General features: G+C 42.2%; 1 protein-coding gene across 4 annotated transcripts in view; it reads right to left on the bottom strand.

Moving 5' to 3' along the window:
* The window catches only part of RBMS2 (RNA binding motif single stranded interacting protein 2), a 1,165,202-nt gene that overhangs the window by 266,892 nt on the left and 876,904 nt on the right, over positions 1-21,406 (bottom strand). For all 4 annotated transcript variants that reach the window (XM_044083632.1, XM_044083630.1, XM_044083631.1 and 1 more), the window contains exon 5: positions 13,616-13,773. In XM_044083632.1, coding sequence (XP_043939567.1) covers positions 13,616-13,773 — 158 coding nt within the window. The remainder of the gene's footprint in view (positions 1-13,615; positions 13,774-21,406) is intronic.

The following is a 21,406-nucleotide window of genomic DNA, read 5'->3' as shown; positions in this document are numbered from 1 at the left end:
AAAGCCACACTGGAAACCACCTTAGGCATGAAGGAAGGATTAGTTCGTAGAGAGACTCTGTCTTGATGGAAAATGAGGAAAGGCTCCACTGCCATTAGTGCCTGCAGCTCTGATACTCTTCTAGCTGAAGTTATTGCTAGCAGCAGGGCAGTCTTCCATGATAAAACTGTAGTTCTGCAGAGAAAGCTGGTTCAAAGGGAGGTAGCGTAAGTTTTTCCAGAACAAAATTGAGGTCCCATGTTGGTGTAGGTGCTCGCCTGGGGGGCCTAATGTTTTTTGCCCCTCTGAGGAACTGCCATAGAAGTGGATGCGAAAACAAGGGTGGATCCGTGTTGTAGTGGGCTGAGATAGCTGAAGCATGGATTTTAATGGAAGAAAAAGAAAGTCCTTTGTGCAACATCTCAGTTAAATACTGTAGAATGTCAGGCATGTGAGGCTGAATTATGTTTTGGCCTTTAGCTTGGTTCCAGGCACAAAACCTTTTCCATTTGTCCAAATAAGCCTTCCTGGTGCTTGGTCTCCTGGCTTCCAGAATAACATCCATAACTACTTGAGAAAGAGGAGCTGGTTGGATGCTTAGGTGATTTGCCATGCAGCCAGATTTAAGGTTTTGAGCTGGCTGTGAAGAATCTGATTGTTTTGCTGTGTGAGCAAATGGGTAATTTGTGGTAAAATCCAAGGTGGACCCTGGGCCATATTCCTCAATAGTGGGTACCAGTGCTGGCGTGGCCAGTCTGGGGCTATGAGTATCAGTCATGGTCTCTCCTTTCTGACTTTCAGAAGCACCTTTGTGAGCAGAGGCAATGGAGGGAAGGCATATACTGATAAACAAAAAGTGCACCAAGACCTCAGCGAAAGTGCAGTTTATTGGGCTAAAATCCAAAGTGTAATCCACAACCAATACACAAAATAGTAGCAGTGCTACTATTTTGTGTATTGGTTGTGGATTACACTTTGGATTTTAGCCCAATAAACTGCATTTTTGCTGAGGTCTTGGTGCACTTTCTGTTTATAAGTATTGGTTTGCACCTTCCTTTATTGTGGTTTTAGGAAGGCATATACTGTCAGGTTTTTCCAACTGAATGAGAGAGCGTCCACTTTCCAAGCTTGATGGTGAAGTGTCCTTGTACAAAATTTTGTTAGTTGATAGTTTTGAGGACTGGCAAACAGGTCTATGTCTGGAAGGCCCCATTTTTGAGTTATCATTGCAAATACTTATGGATCCAGTTTCCACTCGTGGGGATCCATGATGTTTCTGCTGAGGTCGTCTGCCAATGTGTTCTTCTTTCCTGGCAGAAATTGAGCTTGTGACTGAACTTGGTAAGCCAGAGCTGTGTTCCACAAGGTCATTGCATGCCTGCATAGAGGGTAGGAGTGTGTACCCCCTTGTTTGTTTATGTACCACAAGTTGTCCTGGATGTAATAGACTCTTGAAGGCTGTCAGAGCATTCTGTACAGCTAGCATCTCTTTTTGATTGATGTGCAGATTTCTTTGATCTGCAGTCCATACGCCTTGAATGCACTGTCCTGCCATGTGTGCCCCCCAGGCGTAGTCTGATGCATCTGTTGTCATAGTTTGCCTGGCTGGGGGCAAGGTGAAAGGCTGACCCTTGTTGAGGTGACATGCCTGTGACCACCATAGAAACTCCTGTTGTAGGCAGGGAATGAGAGATATCATTGTGTCCAAGCTGTGGCTGTGTTGAGACCATACGCTATTTAGGTACCACTGTAATTTCCTCATATGCAGCTTTGCAAATGGTATTAGTAGTATGCAAGATGCCATGAAGCCCAAGGTCTGCAGAATTTTTCTTGCAATTAGTTGGGTCTTTGTTGCCATTGTTTTGAAATATTGAGTCAGCTGTAGTTGTTTGTCTGGCGTCAGATAAGCCTTCTGGGCCATTGTATTCAAGCTGGCACCCAGGAGTGTCATATTTTGTTAGGGTACTAGTTTTGACTTCTTTTCATTTGCTGTGTACCCCAGGCAACTTAGAAGATGTTTTACAAAAGCCAGATGTTGTAAGAGAATGTCCTTGCTTTCTGTTTGGATGAGGCAGTCGTCCAGGTATGGGTATATTTGAATTCCTCTTTGTCTGCAGTATGCAATTACTGGTGCCAGGCATTTTGTGAAGACTCTGAGCGCAGTAGATAAGCCAAAGGGCAGTGCAGAAAATTGGTAATGGGTTGAACCTGCAATGAAATGGAGGTATCTTCTGCAACTTTGTCTGATAGGGACATGCAGGTATGCCTCCTTGAGGTCCAACGTTACTAGCCATGCTTCCTTGCCCAACATGGGAAGAAGCTGCTGTAGTGTTAGCATCTTGAATTTGGGTACTTGTAAGAAGGTGTTTAGAATTGAAAGGTCCAGAATTGGTCTCCAGGCATTGTCCTTTCTGGGCACTAGAAAGAGTCTTGAGTAAAATCCTTGGCCTTGCTCTCATGTAGGTACCAGTTGAATGGCTCTCATGTCCATGAGAGCTGTAATTTGTTTTTGTGCCTCTGCCCATTGATTTTGTGGCAGGTTTGGCATTCCTCTTTTCATTGGCAAGGTGTGAAAATGGAATCTGTATCCTCGTGAAATTATGTCTAGGACCCAATTGTCCTTTGTGACAATGTGCCAGTTGTCCGAAAAAAGTGCAAGTTTTCCTCCCAAGGGGGCTGCCAAGAGAGTGTTGCTTGGCCAGATGAGGTGCAAGTCATTGAGTTTGCCTTCTGGTAGTTTGGGACCTGTCTTCTCCTCCCCCCTTCTGTGTTGCAGTGCCCCATTGGCGTGGTTTGTACTGGGCTTGTGGTTGTCCTCTGCCTCTTGGACGTCTGTATTTACCCCTCTGTGGTCTGTCAGTAGCTGGAAAGGGCCAATTTTTTGTTGGCCAATTTCTGCTGAAGCGAGGGGGCTGTACCTGTCGGAAATCTTTGACTGTCTGCATAGATTTTGCCTTATTCTCCATTTTCTTTAAGACTTCTGCTTTAACTCCAAAAAGAACATCCTACTGTAAGGGAGCATCTAGAAGCTTTGCTTTAACATGATCAGGCAGAGTTTGTTCCTTTAACCAAGCATGCCTACGTATAACAGACCCAGTGGCAGCTGCTCTGCAGGAAGCCTCCAAAGAATCAAACCCACATTGTAAAGTATGTTTGCCCACCTGTTCAGTTGCATGCAACAGATCCTGCATTTCTTTCAATTCAGACTGTTGAGGGAGTGTCCTCATTCTTAGTTTTAACTGAGAGATAAGAAATTGCTGATACTTTAGCATGTGAAATTGGCAATTTAGTGCCCTCATAGCTAGAGTGGCTGAGGTGTAAACCTTTTTCCCCCACCTGTCTAGTGCTCTGGAGTCCCTTTCAGAGGGTACAGGATTTTTTTGCCATAGAAGCCTTAGCCCCTTTAGGACCCTGGGAGATAGTCTCTGGATCAGCAATGGGGCTTTTATAAAGAAATTTGTGGGAATCAGGCACTCTATAGTATCTGTCAGGTTTGGCTGGAGCAGGAGGTAGAGAGTTTGGGTTCAAACTAGATTCTAAGTAAACATCATCCACAATGTCTAAAACTGGTGGGATGGCAAGTGGTCTGTGCTGGGGGAGTAAAGGAAACTCTCTGAGCCTTTTCTTAGAGTCAGAGTAGTCCTGACCTTCCCAGTGAAAATGTTCCCTCATAGTGTGTAAGGTTTCCCCAAAGGAGTAGTCTTCAGGAGGAGAAGCTGAGGGAATGGAATCCTCAGCATCAGAATCTTCATAAGGGGAGGAGGAGTAATCTTGGTCCTCAGAGGAGCCTGAAGAAATGGACACTTGTTCAGAGGATGCATAATCTTCCTCTTGTCTAGGCCTTTTGTCAGGAGGGGGTTGGGAACCCCTGATTAAAGAAATCAAATCTTCAGCCATTTTGAGCATCTGTTTCTTAGGCATGGGGCCGTGAACAGGGGACTGAAGTGCAGTCCTTTTAGGTTTAATAGGAGTCTTCGTCTTAGAATACGTTTTAATGGTGAGCGTCGGTATGAAGACGCCTTCAGAAACCGAAGGTGTTTCTGCAGCACCGACATCTTTTTCAGCAGTGTCGTCGGTAGGGGCTGAACAAAATGGCTGCGTCGGCCTGGTACTTTCCGCCAAAAGTTCCAAAGCGGTCTCTGGTTCCAGATCTGCGGTAGTCAGGGGCTGTGTCGGAGCCTCACTGAAAACCAGAGACCGGACCAGCCGAGGCCTCGGAGTCTGGCTTGGGCCTAGGCTGCCTGTCCTTATCCTTGCGTTTTTTGTGCACGCCGGTAGTCGGTTGCTCCGACGGCATAGTGTAGTTAAATTTTCTACCGAAGTAGTGTCGTGCGAAATCAAAGCGTCTTTTTACAGTACACTTATTAAACCTAGCACAAAAACGACAACTAGTGACGTCGTGGTCTGGGCCTAGGCAAGGAATGCAATAAGAATGAAAATCCTTATGAGGTATTTGCTTCCCACAAGAAATACAATTGTTAACTTTTTCTGACATCGGTCTGAGGCAAAAAAAGTTTCCCCAACGGGGTACTTAGCTTTATTGAAGACTTAGATCTGAAATTCGAGTTCGAAAATTTCAGGAGTCTGCCGACCGGCACTTGCGAGCTGCTTCTGCTTCGGGCACCGTGCGGCAAGAAAGACTGAAGAAAATGGCGTCGGATGCATTATATATACCCCTGGCGCACTGACGTCAGGGAAGAAGCAACAGCAACCGACGCCGGACCAAGACTTTGGAATTCCGGCCGACTGCGGGACCGCCTGACGACAGGATAACCCAAGTGTGATGACTGCAGCAGGGTAACACGATGAACATCATGAAGGCTACCTTCTAAAACCTGCTCCTCTCCAACTGCAGTGCACTGGAATGGAGGCAGCATAACTACTAATGAACACTGACAGACTTTCAGCTGGCTACACTAGAAGCCCATTGCTTGCTGTATACTTCAGTTTGTACCCAAACAATATTACTTTGACAAAAAAAAAAAAAAAAAAAAAAAGCAGCTATGAGGCAAGGTACAAGCCATTGTAACACAGACAGTAGGCAGTGGGAGCAAAAAGTTGCCAAAGACATTAAGCACTAACAAACCCAGGTCTTTCTGGTGAGAAGGGTTAATTATTCAGGAAGTCATTAGTACTAGTTCAAAAATTATTTTTGTTCCCCTCAATCTCTGTTACAAGCATAGGCAAAGTGCCAAGGCATGCAATAAGATGTCCGAGGGGCTTCCCCTAACTTCTATAAAGGGTGTTGCCTTCAAGTAGCCCTGTTCCTTCCCCTACAGCATAAGCAATAGTCTCTCCAGTCTCCTCCAGGGAAGACTGCAGTGCCCAGTGTGCCTTTTGGATGTGTGTAAAGTCACCCCTCTGGAACAAGCTAGCAGATGGCACACCTTCACTCTTCTCCCTCCCTATCTGGTTTCAGCAGTGCAGATACTGTTAACTGAATCCCAGTCACCTGTTACACAGTTAAAGCTCCATCCCACTGCACCACACAGACAGGATATGAGCACTTAATTTCTCTTACTGGTGTACCACCTCCTGGCACTGTGATATCCCACTGCCCCATGGAGACAGCTAGGGACACTTCATTTTTGTTACTGGTGCATCACCTCCTGGTACTCTGGTATCCTACTGCACCATGGAGACAGGCTAAGGACACCATTTCTGTTACTGAAGCATCAGCTGCTGGTACTCTGCTATGAGTTCCAGGAAAACCATTGAAATGACAAGCTGATACAGGATGCACTGTCTCCACCCTACACACATATAATGTAGGAAACTGAACACCACATCATCTCCAAGTGCAAGAAATACTGGGGACAACTCAGAGGCATTTCTAGACATCCCTCCTAACTGTATATGTCTTGACAAATCATTAATGCCACATCCACCACAATGTGCTGCCATCATGTGCACAACCAGACAAGCAATCCTCACTTAGAATATATATGAATTAAACAATCTACTTTTTGTAGTCTTTGGTGGAATCATAAACATTACAATTTCTACAGGAACAAGTGACACATAGGAAAAGTGGGATGGCTGTGTCACGTATGATATTAAAGCAAAATATTTCCATGAGTTACTTGGGCAAGCAAATAGATAATTCAGCTGAGAGGAAGACCCTTTTAAACCATTTAATGCATTTGAAAATTCCTGGTCTCCAAGCCTCTCCATTTCCATTTGAAACATTTCATATTACTATTTTTTTTACATTACATTATCAACTACAAACATCATCCACACACTAAATAAAAAACCTTAACAATGAAAGTACACAATATTGAAAAGAAAAAAAAAATCTAAAACCTATTTTTTGCAGAGGGACTACTCCCACACACCCCTTGCTAATTATATATACTAACTGTGAAATTGCACTACAGCTGGGAAAGGACAACACCCCTCTCCCCACTGTACCATGATCTCAGATAACCAGTTAATGCCACGTTTCAATGTTTTGCAATCCTGACGTTTTGCAGTCAATGTTCTGCTTGTCAACTATGTGTGCAGTCAACAACTTAAGGTAGATCCTAGTAGTAATAAAAAGTACAGTTTTGTACCTACCATAAATGTAGATGTTCGAGTGCTAATACAGCTGCAGTCATAACAGATGGGTTTTCCTGCCGTCAGGCGGGTCCTCGGTCGGCCGAATTCCAAAGTCTAGGTCCGGCGTCAGATGTTGTCGCTTCTTCCCTGACGTCAGTGCGACAGGGGTATAAAAGAACCAGCCGATGCCATTTTCTTCAGTTTTTCTTGCCCCAGATGTCAGGTTCCCCCAGAAGGAAGGCAAAACATTAATTTATGTAATAATGCAATGCAATATAATCACAAAACAGTAGTTGCAAGCAAATACACCATAAAAGAATACCCCAATCAGGTTGTATGAGGAGGTGTTAGCTATTAGGCCTGTCCCAAGAGGGGAAGGAGGGAGGGAAACCTGGACTGCAGCTGTATTAGCACTCGAACATCTACATTTATGGTAGGTACAAAACTGTACTATGTTCATCGTGCATACAGCTGCAGTCATAACAGATGGGTAGAATCCCAAAGCTAAAAAAGGGGTGGTAGGCACTAAGTGGAACTAGGAGGAGCCAGGATGCCCTGCAAGACTGCAGTGGCGAAGCCTGCTCTAGATTTGCAGTATAATGGTAGGTGATAGTGCTTGGAGAAAGTATGTACAGAACTCCAAGTGGATGCTTCCAAAATATCTTTGGTAGGAACCCCCCTGAGGAAAGCTGCAGAGGTAGCTGTGGCCCTTGTGGAGTGAGATATGATGCCTGTAGGCACAGTTTTACCATGAAAAGAGTAACAAAAGCGTATGCAGTGGGCTATCCATTTTGAGATTGTCTGTGAATGTCCAAGGAATGTAGTAGTCTCTCCCCTTTGTTTTGTGGATTAGGGTAAAAGGTAGGTAAGTGAATAGCCTGATTCAAGGCTACCCTGGATACTACCTTTGGCATAAAGGAAGGGTTGGTTCGTAAAGAAACTCTGTCCTGATGGAAAATTATGAAAGGTTGCACAGCCATGAGGGCTTGTAGTTCCGAAACCCTGCGTGCTGAGGTGATAGCCAGAAGGAAGGCTGTTTTCCATGACAAATATTGCAGTTCTGCTGAAGCAGCTGGCTCAAAAGGAGGCAGGGTCAGTTTTTCTAGAATGAAATTGAGGTCCCAAGCAGGTACTGGTTGCTTCCTTGGGGGTTTTATATTCTTAGCCCCTCTGAGGAACTGTCTTAAGAGAGGGTGTGAGAATAAAGGAGGATCAGTGTTGTATTCTGCAGAAATGGCTGAGGCATGGATTTTGATGGAGGAGAAAAGTCCACTGCTTAGCATCTCAGCTAGGTACTGTAATATTTGAGGTAAATTCAGTATTCCAGGATTCTGACCCTTTTTCTGATTCCAGGCACAAAACCGTTTCCATTTGCGGAGTAGGCTTTTCTAGTAGAAGGCCTTCTGGCCTCCAAAATGACATCCTGCACCTCCTTGGAGAGTAGGGTCTGTTGTGAATTTAAGGAATCCTCCATGTGGCTAGATTGAGTGTCTTCAGCTGACTGTGAAGAGTTTTGAAGTTGTGCTGAGTCAGTAGAAGAGGCATTAGAGGCAGTATCCATGGTGGGGAATGCGTCAGGCTCCTCAGGAGTGGGCACCAGTGTTGTCTTGGCCAGTCTGGAGCAATGAGAATCATCTTTTGTCTGTCTGCTCTGGCTTTTAATAAAACTTTGGGCAGCAGAGGAAGAGGTGAAAAGGCATAAACTGTCATTGTTGTCCAACTGAAAAAGAGTGCGTCCACTTTCCAGGCCTGTGGATGGAAGGTCCTTGAGCAGAATTTTGTCAATTGGTAATTTCTGTGGGTGGCAAAGAGATCTATGTCTGGCCTTCCCCGTGCTTGAATTATCTTTGAAAAAACTTGAGGATGCAACTTCCATTCGTGTGGATCTGTCATATTTCTGCTTAGGTTGTCTGCCAGCGTGTTTTCCTTGCCTGGCAGGAACTGTGCTTGAAGTTGGATTTGTAATTCCAGAGCCATGTTCCAAAGAGACAAGGCTAGCCTGCATAGGGGATATGAATGGGTTCCTCCCTGTTTGTTTATGTACCACATCACTGTGGTGTTGTCTGTCCTTATCAATAGCTGGTCTGGATGCAGTAGGTCTTTGAAAGCCATAATAGCATTTATTACTGCTAGCATTTCCTTTTGATTGATGTGTAGGTGCTTTTCTTTTTGGGACCATTTGCCCTGAATGCACCAATCTGTCATGTGCACCCCCCAGGCATAGTCCGAGGCGTCTGTTGTGATGACTTGATTTGCTTGAGGCTTGCAGAATGGGAGACCTATGTTTCTTTGGCATGCTTGAGCCCACCACAGAAATTCCTTTTGAAGACATGGAATCAGTGGTATAACTGTTTCCAAACTGTGGTTGTGTTGAGACCATAAGTTTTTTAGGTACCACTGAAGTTTCCTCATATGCAGCTTTGCACATGGGATTAGCAGGATGCAAGATGCCATGAATCCCAGAGCCTGCAGGATTTTCCTTGCAGTCAGCCTGGTGAAGGTTGCCAGTTTTCTGAAGTATTGAGTTAGTTGCCCTTGTTTCTCTGGCGTGAGGTAGGCCATCTGGGTGTTTGTATTCAAGTTGGCACCCAGGAAAATTATTGTTTGAGTGGGTATTAGTCTTGATTTCTTTTTGTTGACTGTGTTTCCCAGAGAATTCAACAACAGTATTACAAATGCCAGGTGTTTCAGAAGTATGTGTTTGCTGTCTTCTTGGATCAGGAAGTCGTCCAAATATGGGTATATTTGTATCCCTTGAAGTCTGCAGAAGGCAATTACTGATGCCAGGCATTTCGTGAACACTCTGGGTGCAGTAGATAAGCCAAAGGGCAATGCAGAGAATTGATAATGGGTTGAACCTGCAAGAAATCTGAGGTATCTTCTGCAATCTTGTCTGATTGGGACATGCAGGTATGCCTCCTTGAGGTCCAATGTTACCAGCCAAGACTCCTTGCCCAGCATGGGAAGAAGCTGCTATAATGTGAGCATCTTGAATTTTGGTACGAGTAAATATGTGTTTAGGATGGATAGGTCCAAAATAGGTCTCCAATCTTTGCCCTTCCTTGGTACCAGGAATAGTCTGGAATAAAAACCTTGACCCTGTTCTTGTGCAGGTACCTCTTGAATAGCTTTCATGTCCATGAGATCTGAAATTTCTTTTTGTGCCTCTGCCCTTTGATTGTGTGGCAGGTTTGGCATGCCTCTCATTTTTGGAAGGGTGTGAAAGTGGAATCTGTAGCCTCTGTCTATAATGTCCAGGATCCATTTGTCTTTTGTGACAATATACCAATTTTTCGAAAATAATGCCAGTTTTCCGCCTAAAGGTGCTGCCATTTGAGCCTTGCTTGGCATGCAAGGGGAAAGTCATTGGTTCTGCTTTCTGAATGGCTGTGAGCTATCCTCACCACCTCCTGGTGTAGGTGCTTGCCATTGTCTGCCTCTAAATGATCCTTGAGATTGCCCTCTACCCCTCGGGCGCCTGTATCTACCTCTTTGAGGTCTGACCGTGGCTGGAAAGGACCAATTTTATGAAGGCCAATTTCTACTGAAACGTGGAGGTTGTACCTGTAGGAAATCTTTCACTGTTTGCATTGATTTTGCCTTTTCCTCCATTTTCTTTAATACCTCCTCAGCTTTAACACCAAACAATACATATTTTTGAAGAGGTGCATCTAGTAATTTAGCTTTGACATGATCTGGTAAGGTTTGCTCTTTGAGCCAAGCATGTCTACGTATGACTGATCCTGTAACAGCAGCTCTACATGAGGCCTCTAAAGCATCAAAACCACATTGCAAGATATGTTTACCCACTTGCTCTGCACTATGCAATAAATCCTGCAACTCCTTCAAGTCTGGTTGTTCAGGTTGTGACATTTTGCTTTTCAACTGAAATAACAAAAACTGTTGATACTTTAACATATGGAACTGACAGTTTAATGCCCTCATGGTTTAGGTGGCCGAGGTGTATACCTTTTTCCCCCACCTTTCTAAAGCTCTGGAATCTCTCTCTGGTAACAGATTTTTGGCAGTGGAGGCCTTAATTCCCTTGGGACCCTGTGAAATAGTTTCTGGGTCAGCCGCATGGCTTTTGTACAGGAACTGGTATGAATCAGGAACCTGGTAATACCTGTCGGGCTTGACTGGAGCTGGAGGTAAAGAATCTGGGTTAAGGCTGGCCTCTGAATACACATCATCTAGTAGGTCTAAGACAGGAGGGATAGCCAGAGGCCTTTGCTGAGGGAGCAAGAGGAAATCCCTGAGCCTTTTCTTGGAGTCTGAGTAATCTTGGCCTTCCCAGTGAAAGTGTTCCCTCAAGGTATGCAAGGTTTCCCCAAAAGAGTAGTCCTCAGGGGGGAGACAGAGGGAATGGACTCCTCTGCATCCGAATCTTCAAAATGGGAGTATGAATGTTCCTGGTCTTCAGAATGTTCTGAAGTAATGGAGGCCTGATCCGAGGAAGGGTATTCTTCCTCAACTCTGGGCCTTTTGTCCGAGGGGGGTTGAGAACCCCTGATAAGAGTAATCAAATCCTCAGCCATTTTGAGCATCTGCTTTTTAGGCATGGGGCCTTGAGAGGGGCCCTGTGGAGCTTGTCTTTTAGAATGCATGGCTGCTTTAGATTTAGTGAAAGCCTTAATGGAAAAAGAAGGAGGCCTGAAGACACCTTGAGAGGTGGCAGGCTTGTCTAAACTCTGAGTTTCCCCGCCAAGAGTGGCTTCGGTATCTGTAGTCGGGGTGTGGGCCGAAGAGCCTGCGACCTCGGGCACAGAAGACACTGCTAATGAAGTGTCATCGGTAGTCGGGCTGCGTAGGCTCCTCACTGAGAACCGGAGCACCTGTAGTAGGCTTTAGCGTGGTGTCGGTAGAAGTCGCGGACCTCGTATGTCGGTCCTTATCTTTGCTTTTTTTACTCAAAACTGGAGTCGGAATATCCGACGACATAATGTAATTAAACTTTTTGCCAAAACAGTGTTGGGCGAACTCTGCCCGACGCTTAATAGTGCGTCTGTTGAATGTAGCACAAAAACGACAGGCCGAGACGTCATGGTCTGGGCCTAAGCAAGGAATGCAGAGGGAATGGAAATCCTTATGCGGTATTTGCTTCCCACATGAAATGCAATTATTAACTTTGTCTGACATCGGTCTGAGGCAAGAAAAGTTTCCCCAACGGGGTACTTAGCTTTCAAGAAGACTTTGGTTGAAAAATATTCGTAATCTCAGGAGCTGGCTGACCGGCACTTAAGAACTGCTTCTGTTTCGGGCACCGCGCGGCAAGAAAGACTGAAGAAAATGGCGTCGGCTGGTTCTTTTATACCCCTGTCGCACTGATGTCAGGGAAGAAGCGACGACATCCGACGCCGGACCTAGACTTTGGAATTTGGCCGACCGAGGACCCGCCTGATGGCAGGAAAACCCATCTGTTATGACTACAGCTGTATGCATGATGAACATTATGTACATTTCCCTTCCCCTCTCATCAGAAGCACAATTTATAATTAAAGCCATGTTTCAACAAACCATTATAAGATGTGAAGTAATCATCTCTAGGGAACATTTTAGTTGACATCGGGCTTTCCTCATACATATAGGCATGTGTGTGTCTCACATTCTCCTCACACAAGGAATTGATTTCACTGATTTATTTGTTAACTACATACATAGATTGGATTCTTTTCAAAATCAGGAACAAAAGCTTCAGATAAGGAGAACATCAAAAACTGATAATGACAGAACAAAATTATTTGGATCCTAACCACTGCTTGGCATCATAAATATGGTTTCCTTGGCCTTGTATCAGTATGCAGGCTGCAACTTGCTTCATGTCCTTCTCGTCATCTAGTGCTTGTCACTGAGAATCACTACCTGCACAGTTGCTATTAGTGAGCCGGTACTTAATCAAAGCTTTTGGGCTTTTCAGTTTTCTCCCTGATAATGCATCTGTGCAGCTAATGTATAATAAATAAGCAGAAGGTAAAAAGTGCTTTTTTTGTTTTTTGCAAATGGTTGAAGCTTCGACCGTAGTAAGCTTGTTTAGATGTAGTGTAACCTATTAATATGTAGTTAGGTTTTGGCTTATGCAGTAAAATTAGTTGAATCCATTAATGTGTGGTCAGGTTGTGGCTTATCCAGTGGTATTAGTGGAACCCATTAATATATGATTAGATTGTGGCTTATGCAGTGGTATTAGTGGAACCTACTACTATATGGTTAGGTGTTGATTTATGCTGTGGTATTAGTGGACTCTATTAATATATGGTTAGGTTGTGGCTTGTACCATGGTATACTCTCGCTTACTCACAAGCAATCAAGCCCTTACAGTAATGCATCACAGCATAACTCATGACATGACCATAAAGTAATGCAGTAATAAATAAGCAATCAAAAGAGAAGTGGGTGCCCATTAGACACCACAGAAATGCTAGTAGAAACATGATGGTACTGCTACTACTGCCATGTGACTGCGTGAACCAAGAAGACTCCAGGACCTCACAAATGAAATGTGCTAACCCTGAGATTTCAGGTTATTTAAGTGAATGGATCCTACGTGAGGCAGATCTAGTATTCCCTTGTCTGTCTTTCTGCTCTGAGGAGCGTGATACTTTTCTAGAAGTCTGATGTCTTTCTTAGTTCTAATTATCGAACATGGGAAGGGTAAGGCCAATCTCTAACCAAATGGGGTAGGGTAAGTTAAATCAGGCACAAAAAGGGAAAATGACTAGGCTTAAAATGGCCCAGTCTGTTATGTTGCTGTACTATAGGTGCTTGAGATTTTGATTGAATGATATACTGAGTTTGAAATTGTATGGTTTGATTATTCAGTACTTAGATCATTTGCAGTATATCAATATAAAAACTCATTCATATGCACACTAATGAATATGAACATTCTGTGGTAGGACTGATCAGGTGACCGGGGGTTATCTGCAGACTGCAGTGATAAATCAACTCAGACCAAGGGAAGGAGGAAAAACAATGAATTACTTTGTAGTACTGATATGAGAGGACATCAACAATGCCTATAAGTAAATTTAAACTCCAAGCTACTCCATTCTTAAAAACAAACAAATAAATAAAATGGAAATCATGTCTGTACCTTGCAAACCCGACTCCTCTGCTGGACCCATTGGCATCCCGAAGTATTCTTGTGGAGATGACTTGTCCAAAAGGCTTTAGCATTGCTTCCAATTCTTGCTCATCCATCGTCACAGGAAGGTTAGAGATATAAAGGTTTGTTGGGTCCTGTTCTTGTTGCTATGGAGACAAAGAAAAATTACTTTTAATGGAAGGCATCCTCTTTGACTGATACAGCTTGAGATATCTTATCTTTCATACTATTCTACCTGCTTAATGCTGCATTTTCTTTACTTGTTTAAGCACTTGAGTACAGAACAAGATGGAAGGCTAACCTGCTAATTCCACCTCTATTGCCAGCCTATATTAGCACCAGGTCTCCTAAAGGGCACAGACTGCCTTATGCTGACAAACAATGAACTTACATACAATAGGTGTAAACAATCTTACAAGAACACACTCTAAAATCATTTACACTCAACTAAAGTCCTAACTACTTAATTACCAACTCTGTGCATTTAAAGTTCCTGAATAATCTCCATCTCCCCTACTAACCCTCACAACTCTCTTATCTAACTGGCCACAGTACAACTACTAACGATCTGACTATCCCTAATCTCTCTTCACTACTACCTCTATCTCCCATACACACGTCCATTAACTGGATCTCCTCAATGCTACTTCATAATATTGTAACCATCTTTATCCTATAATTCCTTCACTGTTTCCAATGTAATAGCCAATTACAACTGATTCCTTTTAGAAATAACTAGACTCTTATTAAGGTTGATATTAACTAACATTTTACTGTATTTTTGTTTTGATAAACTGTTCTATGTATGAACATTTAGTATGTAAATATTGTATAACTGCCTTCTATTCACTCTGTAAAATGGAGCAGTTCCCCTTGGGACTCTGCTGAAAATGAAACCTGTGCCCAGTTGGACTTTCCAGGTAAACAAAAGCAATAAATATATAACCCGGAGGCTTCCCTCTTACTGTGAAGTTAATAAACCTCCAATGTTTTTCAGTAATTGGGCCACAATGTCTTATGCTGAGCCTTGTAAAACAATCACTTCCAGAACATCCTACAAATAGGATAATCTCCGCAAAAATCAGATCATTCATCCACTTCATGCATAACTCCCAAAAAGTCACCCTGAACAAAAGCACTCCAAACCCACTAGTTTGAACCATAGTGGCAATAAATATGTTTTACTATAGCTGACTCTTGTCAAACACACTGACATCTCACTCAAAAGGCTGGACAAGGAGAGGGTTACAAGGTTACCTTTTGGGTGGTACAGACTCCCAACATTACAAGGACCCTAAGGGCATTTATTTTTTATTTATTTATTTGTAGTTTATTAACTGGGAAAGTCCATTGGGCCATATTGTGCCCTTTTTCAATGGAGGCCCGGGGAGAAAAGCTCCAAGTACATTCAAAATTATTCTATCAGTTAATACAAGAAAGTATATACAAAATTTGAGCAGTTAGTACAAGAAATACAAATAATATTGGTAGTTTATACAATTATAGGAGTGGAAGCTCTATGTACAATACAATATTTATTGGCAGTTAATACAGTTATTTTACCAGCTAATACAAGAAAGTATATACAAAATATGAGCAGTTAGTACAAAAAACAAATAATAATGGCAGTTTATACAATTATAGGACAGGAAGCTCCATGTACACTACAATATTTGTTGGCAGTTAATACAGTTATAGGAGAGAGCTGCAAGATACATTCACATTTACTGGCAGTTAATACAATGGAGAATAACTGTGAGAAAGGAAATAGGAGAAATTTAGGAGGGATGTGAGCAGAAAGGTGGAAGACAGATAAGAGTGTAGAAGGGACTTAAGGGCAGAATGATTTTGAATGGTCCGAATGAGGGGAGGAAGTGAGTTTCTGTAATTGAGAAACAATGTCTTATGCTGAGCCTTGTAAAACAATCACTTCCAACACTTCTAACAAATACAGTAGAGTTGTATGTAAGAGTGAATGATTTGAGGTGTAGAACCATGAGGAATATGTAGAGAGACATGTTAGGACTTTCCTTCTTGAATGATGCCTAGATAAAAAAAGAAAATCCAATTGGCTTCAATAACTCATTACATAGTGGATGTCATTTTGTTCTAACCTATTATGTGCCAACATGAGATGAGATGCTTGGCAGTCCAAATCGCTTCACTATGGATGGCTTGCATCTCTTGTTTCAATACTTTCCAATACCGGATAAAGCCTTTGCTGCCCCCCAAGTGGCTTTTTTAGGTAGAGTCCAGTTGATGGACTTTCCATTGTAACTAACATATCAGCCCTGAAAATGGAATACATTAAGGTGGTTATCATCAGTGTCAGAAGTCTCGACAATAAATTGTTTGAACTTGAGACACTTCTGTTTTTGGAAAACCTGCATGTTTATGTATTTACTGAAGGTTGATGTAAATGTGAAGAGTGCGCTCCCTCTACACCAGATATGGCACTCACTTTTCATGCCTTCAGGTCTAATGGCAACTCTGTGGGGGGGGGATCTGTCTTTGTCATGGAACATATTACTGTCATGAATATCCCTATGGATTAATAAACTGAGTCAATGAACTACAGTTCATTCTAGGTAAGATTACTTATCAGTCAACAGCTTTGCCCCCGATGACCATATATTATACAACTGGCCACTGAAATGCAATAAGGAGCACGCTGATTGGCCAGCCGAACCAGCATGCCCATTGTAAATCGAGAATATACCAATGAAAAAAGGCAGGCCGCTGAAGTATCACTGAGTGGCCAGACTTTTTTTTCTGTTATGTGGTAGACATGCGTTGGTCTGAATGAAAAAAACTCTGAAACTGAAATGTCTTTCATCATTTAGTTACTTTGTTCCTCATAAATTTTATTTGTTTCCAACAAATCACTGAGGAACAAAGTCACTAAATAACGACAGGCGTTTCATTTTTAGACTTTCTTTCCTTCAGACAATGCACACATATTCACATTTTTTAAATAAAAGATCAAGTGGTATGTACAAGACCACGGAAAATACAAAAAAAATCAGATATGTTCTACAGTCTAAAGTATAACCTGAACATCCTTGTATTTTCCATTCTCTCTCGTACCTCTAAACTGTTGGGAGGTTACACTTTGTTTCTTTAAAAAATAGCAACGGAGATTGTCCTGCCTCCATTGCTTGCTTGCTAAACCAGTGATGTACTGCATAAACCTGGGAATGCAAGTCCTGTGTGCATGTGCAGTACATGATCAAAGAACAGAATCAGGAAACAATGCAGAAGAACACCATGGCACCGTTACACAAGGACATTATTTTAGAAAACTTAGCAATTTTTTTCTTAAATAATATCAATTTGTAATAGCAATAAATGACTCCATGGTGTAGTATACTGAAGATTTACTCATGGTTGGTTTTGTTTAATCACTTGGGCTTCACCCTCATGATTAAAAGACACCAACCTTTGGTAAATCTTCAATATACCACACCCACATTGTCAGTTACTGCTATAATATTCCTCAGTGTTCTAAATTATCTCCATGTTAGCAAAAAATGCTTTATTTTTGGGTGACTTTAACAATTCTTCAACAAACTGTGACATGTACATCTCCAATGTAGGATATGTGCAAAAATTCCTAGACTTGATAAATAAAAAATTCCCTTCAGCATCTGGTAAATAAACCGAGTAGACAGTACAACATTTTCACCTGCTTCTTACAAATATGGACACCTTTTGCACTCCTCCTCCTCTGGTTATCTCCTTACCCAATGAAGCTTGCCCATAAATCTGTGATCTTCTCCTTTAAACTCCAAAAAGCTCTTCCAACTCAATGTAAGGACTACAACCATGTCACCCTCATCCTAATCTGTGATGAAATGTCAAAATTCACTTGTGTGCCTTTCATGACCTTAACACGGCAGTAACCTTTACTAAGGCATTCTACGCCTATTTAGAAAAATGTAGAGAGAGAGCAGTCAATACCAGAATCAAGTATTACTGGGAAATTCAAAATCAAACCACCCTGGTGGTCAACTGCAATAAATAAATTATACAACAAAAGAAACAAAACTCTTAAATTATTTAGTAGTTCTAAACGTATCTTTTCAAGGATAATATCAAAAGGTGAAGAAAATGATAGGTCCACTAACAGAGCCCATGAACTCAGGCTAGCCTCAGAAGCAAAATAATTAGACATCCTTTAGCTATGTTAGGAAAAATACTCAACATTGTTCAGCGCTTATTAATAATGGGATATCCTATTCTGACCTGACTGACATTGCCAATATCCCTACGAACAAATTTAGTGTTAACTTCACTCCAGAGAATTCAGTACAAAGCCCCCAAAATATCTGAGTCATTTGCTAACCAAAACCAAAAATACTTCCTCCATGGGACCTGACAACATACCTGGTTGCTTAATTAATAGTGTTAAACGTACCCTTGCAGACACACTCCTTAAACTGTTTAAGGTAAGTTTAACTACTGTTTTTGTCCCCGATGAGTAGTAAATAAAAGTCATGATGCCCTTTGATAACTTTGGCCTTAGAACCTTATAAGACCCAGCTACAAAGCCACAGGATGTATTATAATTGACTTCATAAACTTTAACATCAAGAATTGTTAAACTTGACTCCCAACAATTTGGCTTTGTGAGGGGTAGATTCCTTATATTTCTTTTCTATTTTCTATTTCTTTGAAAGGGTAATGGAGGCTAAAGATAGCGGCCACACAGAACATAATCTTGACCTGGCCAAGGCCTTCAACACTATTCCCCATGCTTGCATCACACAAAAGCTAAACACTTTAAAACTCAGCCTTTATGTGGTAAGATGGACAAACTGACTGACAGAACCAGCACAGTGCAAGGTGCAGATGCCTCCTCACAAAGTAGTGTCCGTCATGGCTCAGTCCTGGACCTCTCCTTTTGGTATTTACTTATTGGCTCTCCAAGAGCCAAGATGTTTGGTTAACAGAGGCTGCAGACAATTGCAAACTGAGGGAGTGGGGTGTTAAACCTATGGCATCCAAACCTTCCAAAATGAACTCTCCTTAGTAAACAATTGGTGTACTAAAAAATTAAAAATGGGCTCCAACTAAAAGCTAACAAGTATAATATCACCACTTTTGGTAAACAGCCCCTCCACTCATCATACAGTCTAGGCAACACACCTCTGCAAAATAAAAACATAGTTAGGGACTTATGTATGTGGGTTGATGGCTCCCATTCTCTTGACAATCATGTGGCAACAGTTATCAGGAATTTTTTTTATTTAGCCCAGCTAATTGTCAAACTAATATCATCAAGGTCTAAAGAAGTAATCACTCCCTTATACTCAGCATTGATCAGGCCAGTTATCAGGTACAATGCCCACTTTTGTCTGTATCTCCCTGAACATGTCAAAAAATTAGAGAGACCCCAAAAAGATTATAGGCCTAAAGTCCCTGAGCTACCATGATAGGCTCTATCCATTTATTTAGTGCCTTATAGCCTTTTAAAAGGAAATCTGTCTTATTTACTGCACCATTACAGCCCCAATTGCCCTGGACCTCTTGTTTCTCTGCAAGTCCAATATTTCCAGCAGTATTAGAGCCAGGGATCTGAACCTTCACAAACTGATAAACCTGTCTCTCCACCATGTTTTATTTATAACTCAGCACCTCACAAACCTCTGGAATAAACTTCCACTACATTTTATGCACTGCAAGTCACTATCTTACCTAAATGTAAACTAGATGACTGGATTGGGCTGACTGCTATGGATCTCCTGGAGAAAGGAGGTGAAGCCTTAAGGAAGGTACGACCAAGGTGAGAATGTTAATGCAACTCAGTGGCCTTGGAATATCTACTAGGTGATGTAATACAATCAGATATCTGTACAGACTACTGTAATGCTGAATGGCTTCTCTTGAAATCTTGTTGTGTCTTTCGGCTTTTCCCGGTTAGGGTTCGCCACAGCGGAACTCCGGTCCGCTAATGATTGGCAGTAGATTTTTATGTGCTGAGTTGCCAGCCCTGATGCACAACCTTCCATGAAGGTATGCCCATTCATGCATGTCTCTACACAGAAGATGCTCTTGCTGAGAATCGAACCGGATGTCTTACTGTGAGGCGACAACGCTACTGCAGCACCATCACCTCAGTCTTCTCTTGAAATCTAAGATCATGAAATCATTTTTTGGGTTGTGATCATGCAGTGATTTTAACAATTCCCTATTGAAATGTCATCAATTGTAATGCTGAATGGCAACAGACCCCCCACACACACACCCAAAAAAATATTTAAATTCAAGGAGAAGAGCAAATCTCAAACATCTCTCTTCACCTTTAAACTTCTTTTTTGCAGCCCCCCCCAAATCGATGTGGTGGGCAATCCCTTCACACCACCTGAACTTACATATACCAACTCTGAGATCACCATATCTCAGTGAAAAGAGAAAATTCTGAGAAATGGTTATCTCAGACGTAGTATGTGTAAGTCTGTTTTTTTGGCCCTTCAGTCTCCTTGTTTCACGGCTTGTTTTAGCAGACCCTAACATTTCAAATGTTTACTGATCTTAACACCCATTTATTAACTTGAGTGTTGCTCCATTTTTTTCTGCAAGATTATATTATTGTTCACACTAGAAAATCTAATGACTACCTGATGTGGAATGTCCAATTTCAGCCTATTTTGGTTTTCTACTTCTCAGCATGTCAGGAGTCATTCTTGTCATCTCATCCTTAACCTCGTTTTACTGTTCTAATGTTCCAAATTTCAGTGGTGTACAGTTCTTTGCAGCTAAGCTCCTCATCTGGACATCCTTTTGATTTTACTTCAACTGTATCATAACCTCTAGCACTACTTGTATGTGCCCTCTGTTCCATAAGGTCGCTGGACACCTTCACACGCTAAGGTCTCATCTTCTAGTGTTTACTTCAGCATGGGTTTGGTTGTGGTTTTGTCCACAAGTCTTTCTTGGCAGAAGCACAAGAATGGCTTGCCATTACCTTCTCAGTGGACCATATTTAATATCATGTTTTTGTCGTGGCCCGCCCATTTTTTGTGGTCCTACAACAGCACAGCTCATAGTTTCACTGACACATGCATGCTCCTTCAAGACAACAAGGTAACGGTCTAGAAGGGAAGTTAATATACTAAGGAACAATTCAGCACATTGTTAAGGAACAGATGCACCACAAATAGATGGAAAGTAGTACACTGTGTTTGCACAAAAACTGAAACAGATTTGTTTTACTTGTTACATTTAGGAATCATAACATCCTAGATGCCAGATGATGACTGGCCAAATGCTAAGAACTCTACCATAGGTTCATAGGTTCATACTAGGCTATCTGCCCAAGGGCATTTATAAGCCTAGCCCATAGTTATGTGGCTTTCGCCACCCCTTTAGTTTGAATAAAAACTATGCCTATCATTTTGCTGTACCTCTGTCAAGCAGTGACACTGAAGTAATCCCTGGGGTATATCTGCGATCTCCCATCCATTGGTCAAGATTCCTCTTGAACAAGGCCAACGAGGTGCTCTGCCTCACATGTACCGGGATTTTGTTCCACAGCATAGGGAGTCTCTGGGTGATGAATCTGTCCCTCCAGCACGTTCTATTTATAACCGTGTCAAGGTTTAAGTCTCCTGCCCTTGTGGTTCTGAGGAATCTAGATTTTTTGAGGTGAAGCATATTAATCAAATCTGGGTTTGGCATGGCCTTATATGTCAGGCACAGGTCACCTCTGAGCAAGCGGTATGAGACTGAATAGAGCTGGAGTTCTTTCAGTCGGGCAGCATAAGACATATTTTTGAG

This window comes from Protopterus annectens, chromosome 9.part0, assembly GCF_019279795.1.
Source record: "Protopterus annectens isolate FY-2018-M chromosome 9.part0, PAN1.0, whole genome shotgun sequence".
NCBI classification, from domain to species: Eukaryota; Metazoa; Chordata; order Ceratodontiformes; family Protopteridae; genus Protopterus; species Protopterus annectens.
The sequence above is the reverse complement of the archived record's forward strand: the minus strand, read 5'-3'. Positions and strand labels throughout refer to the sequence as shown.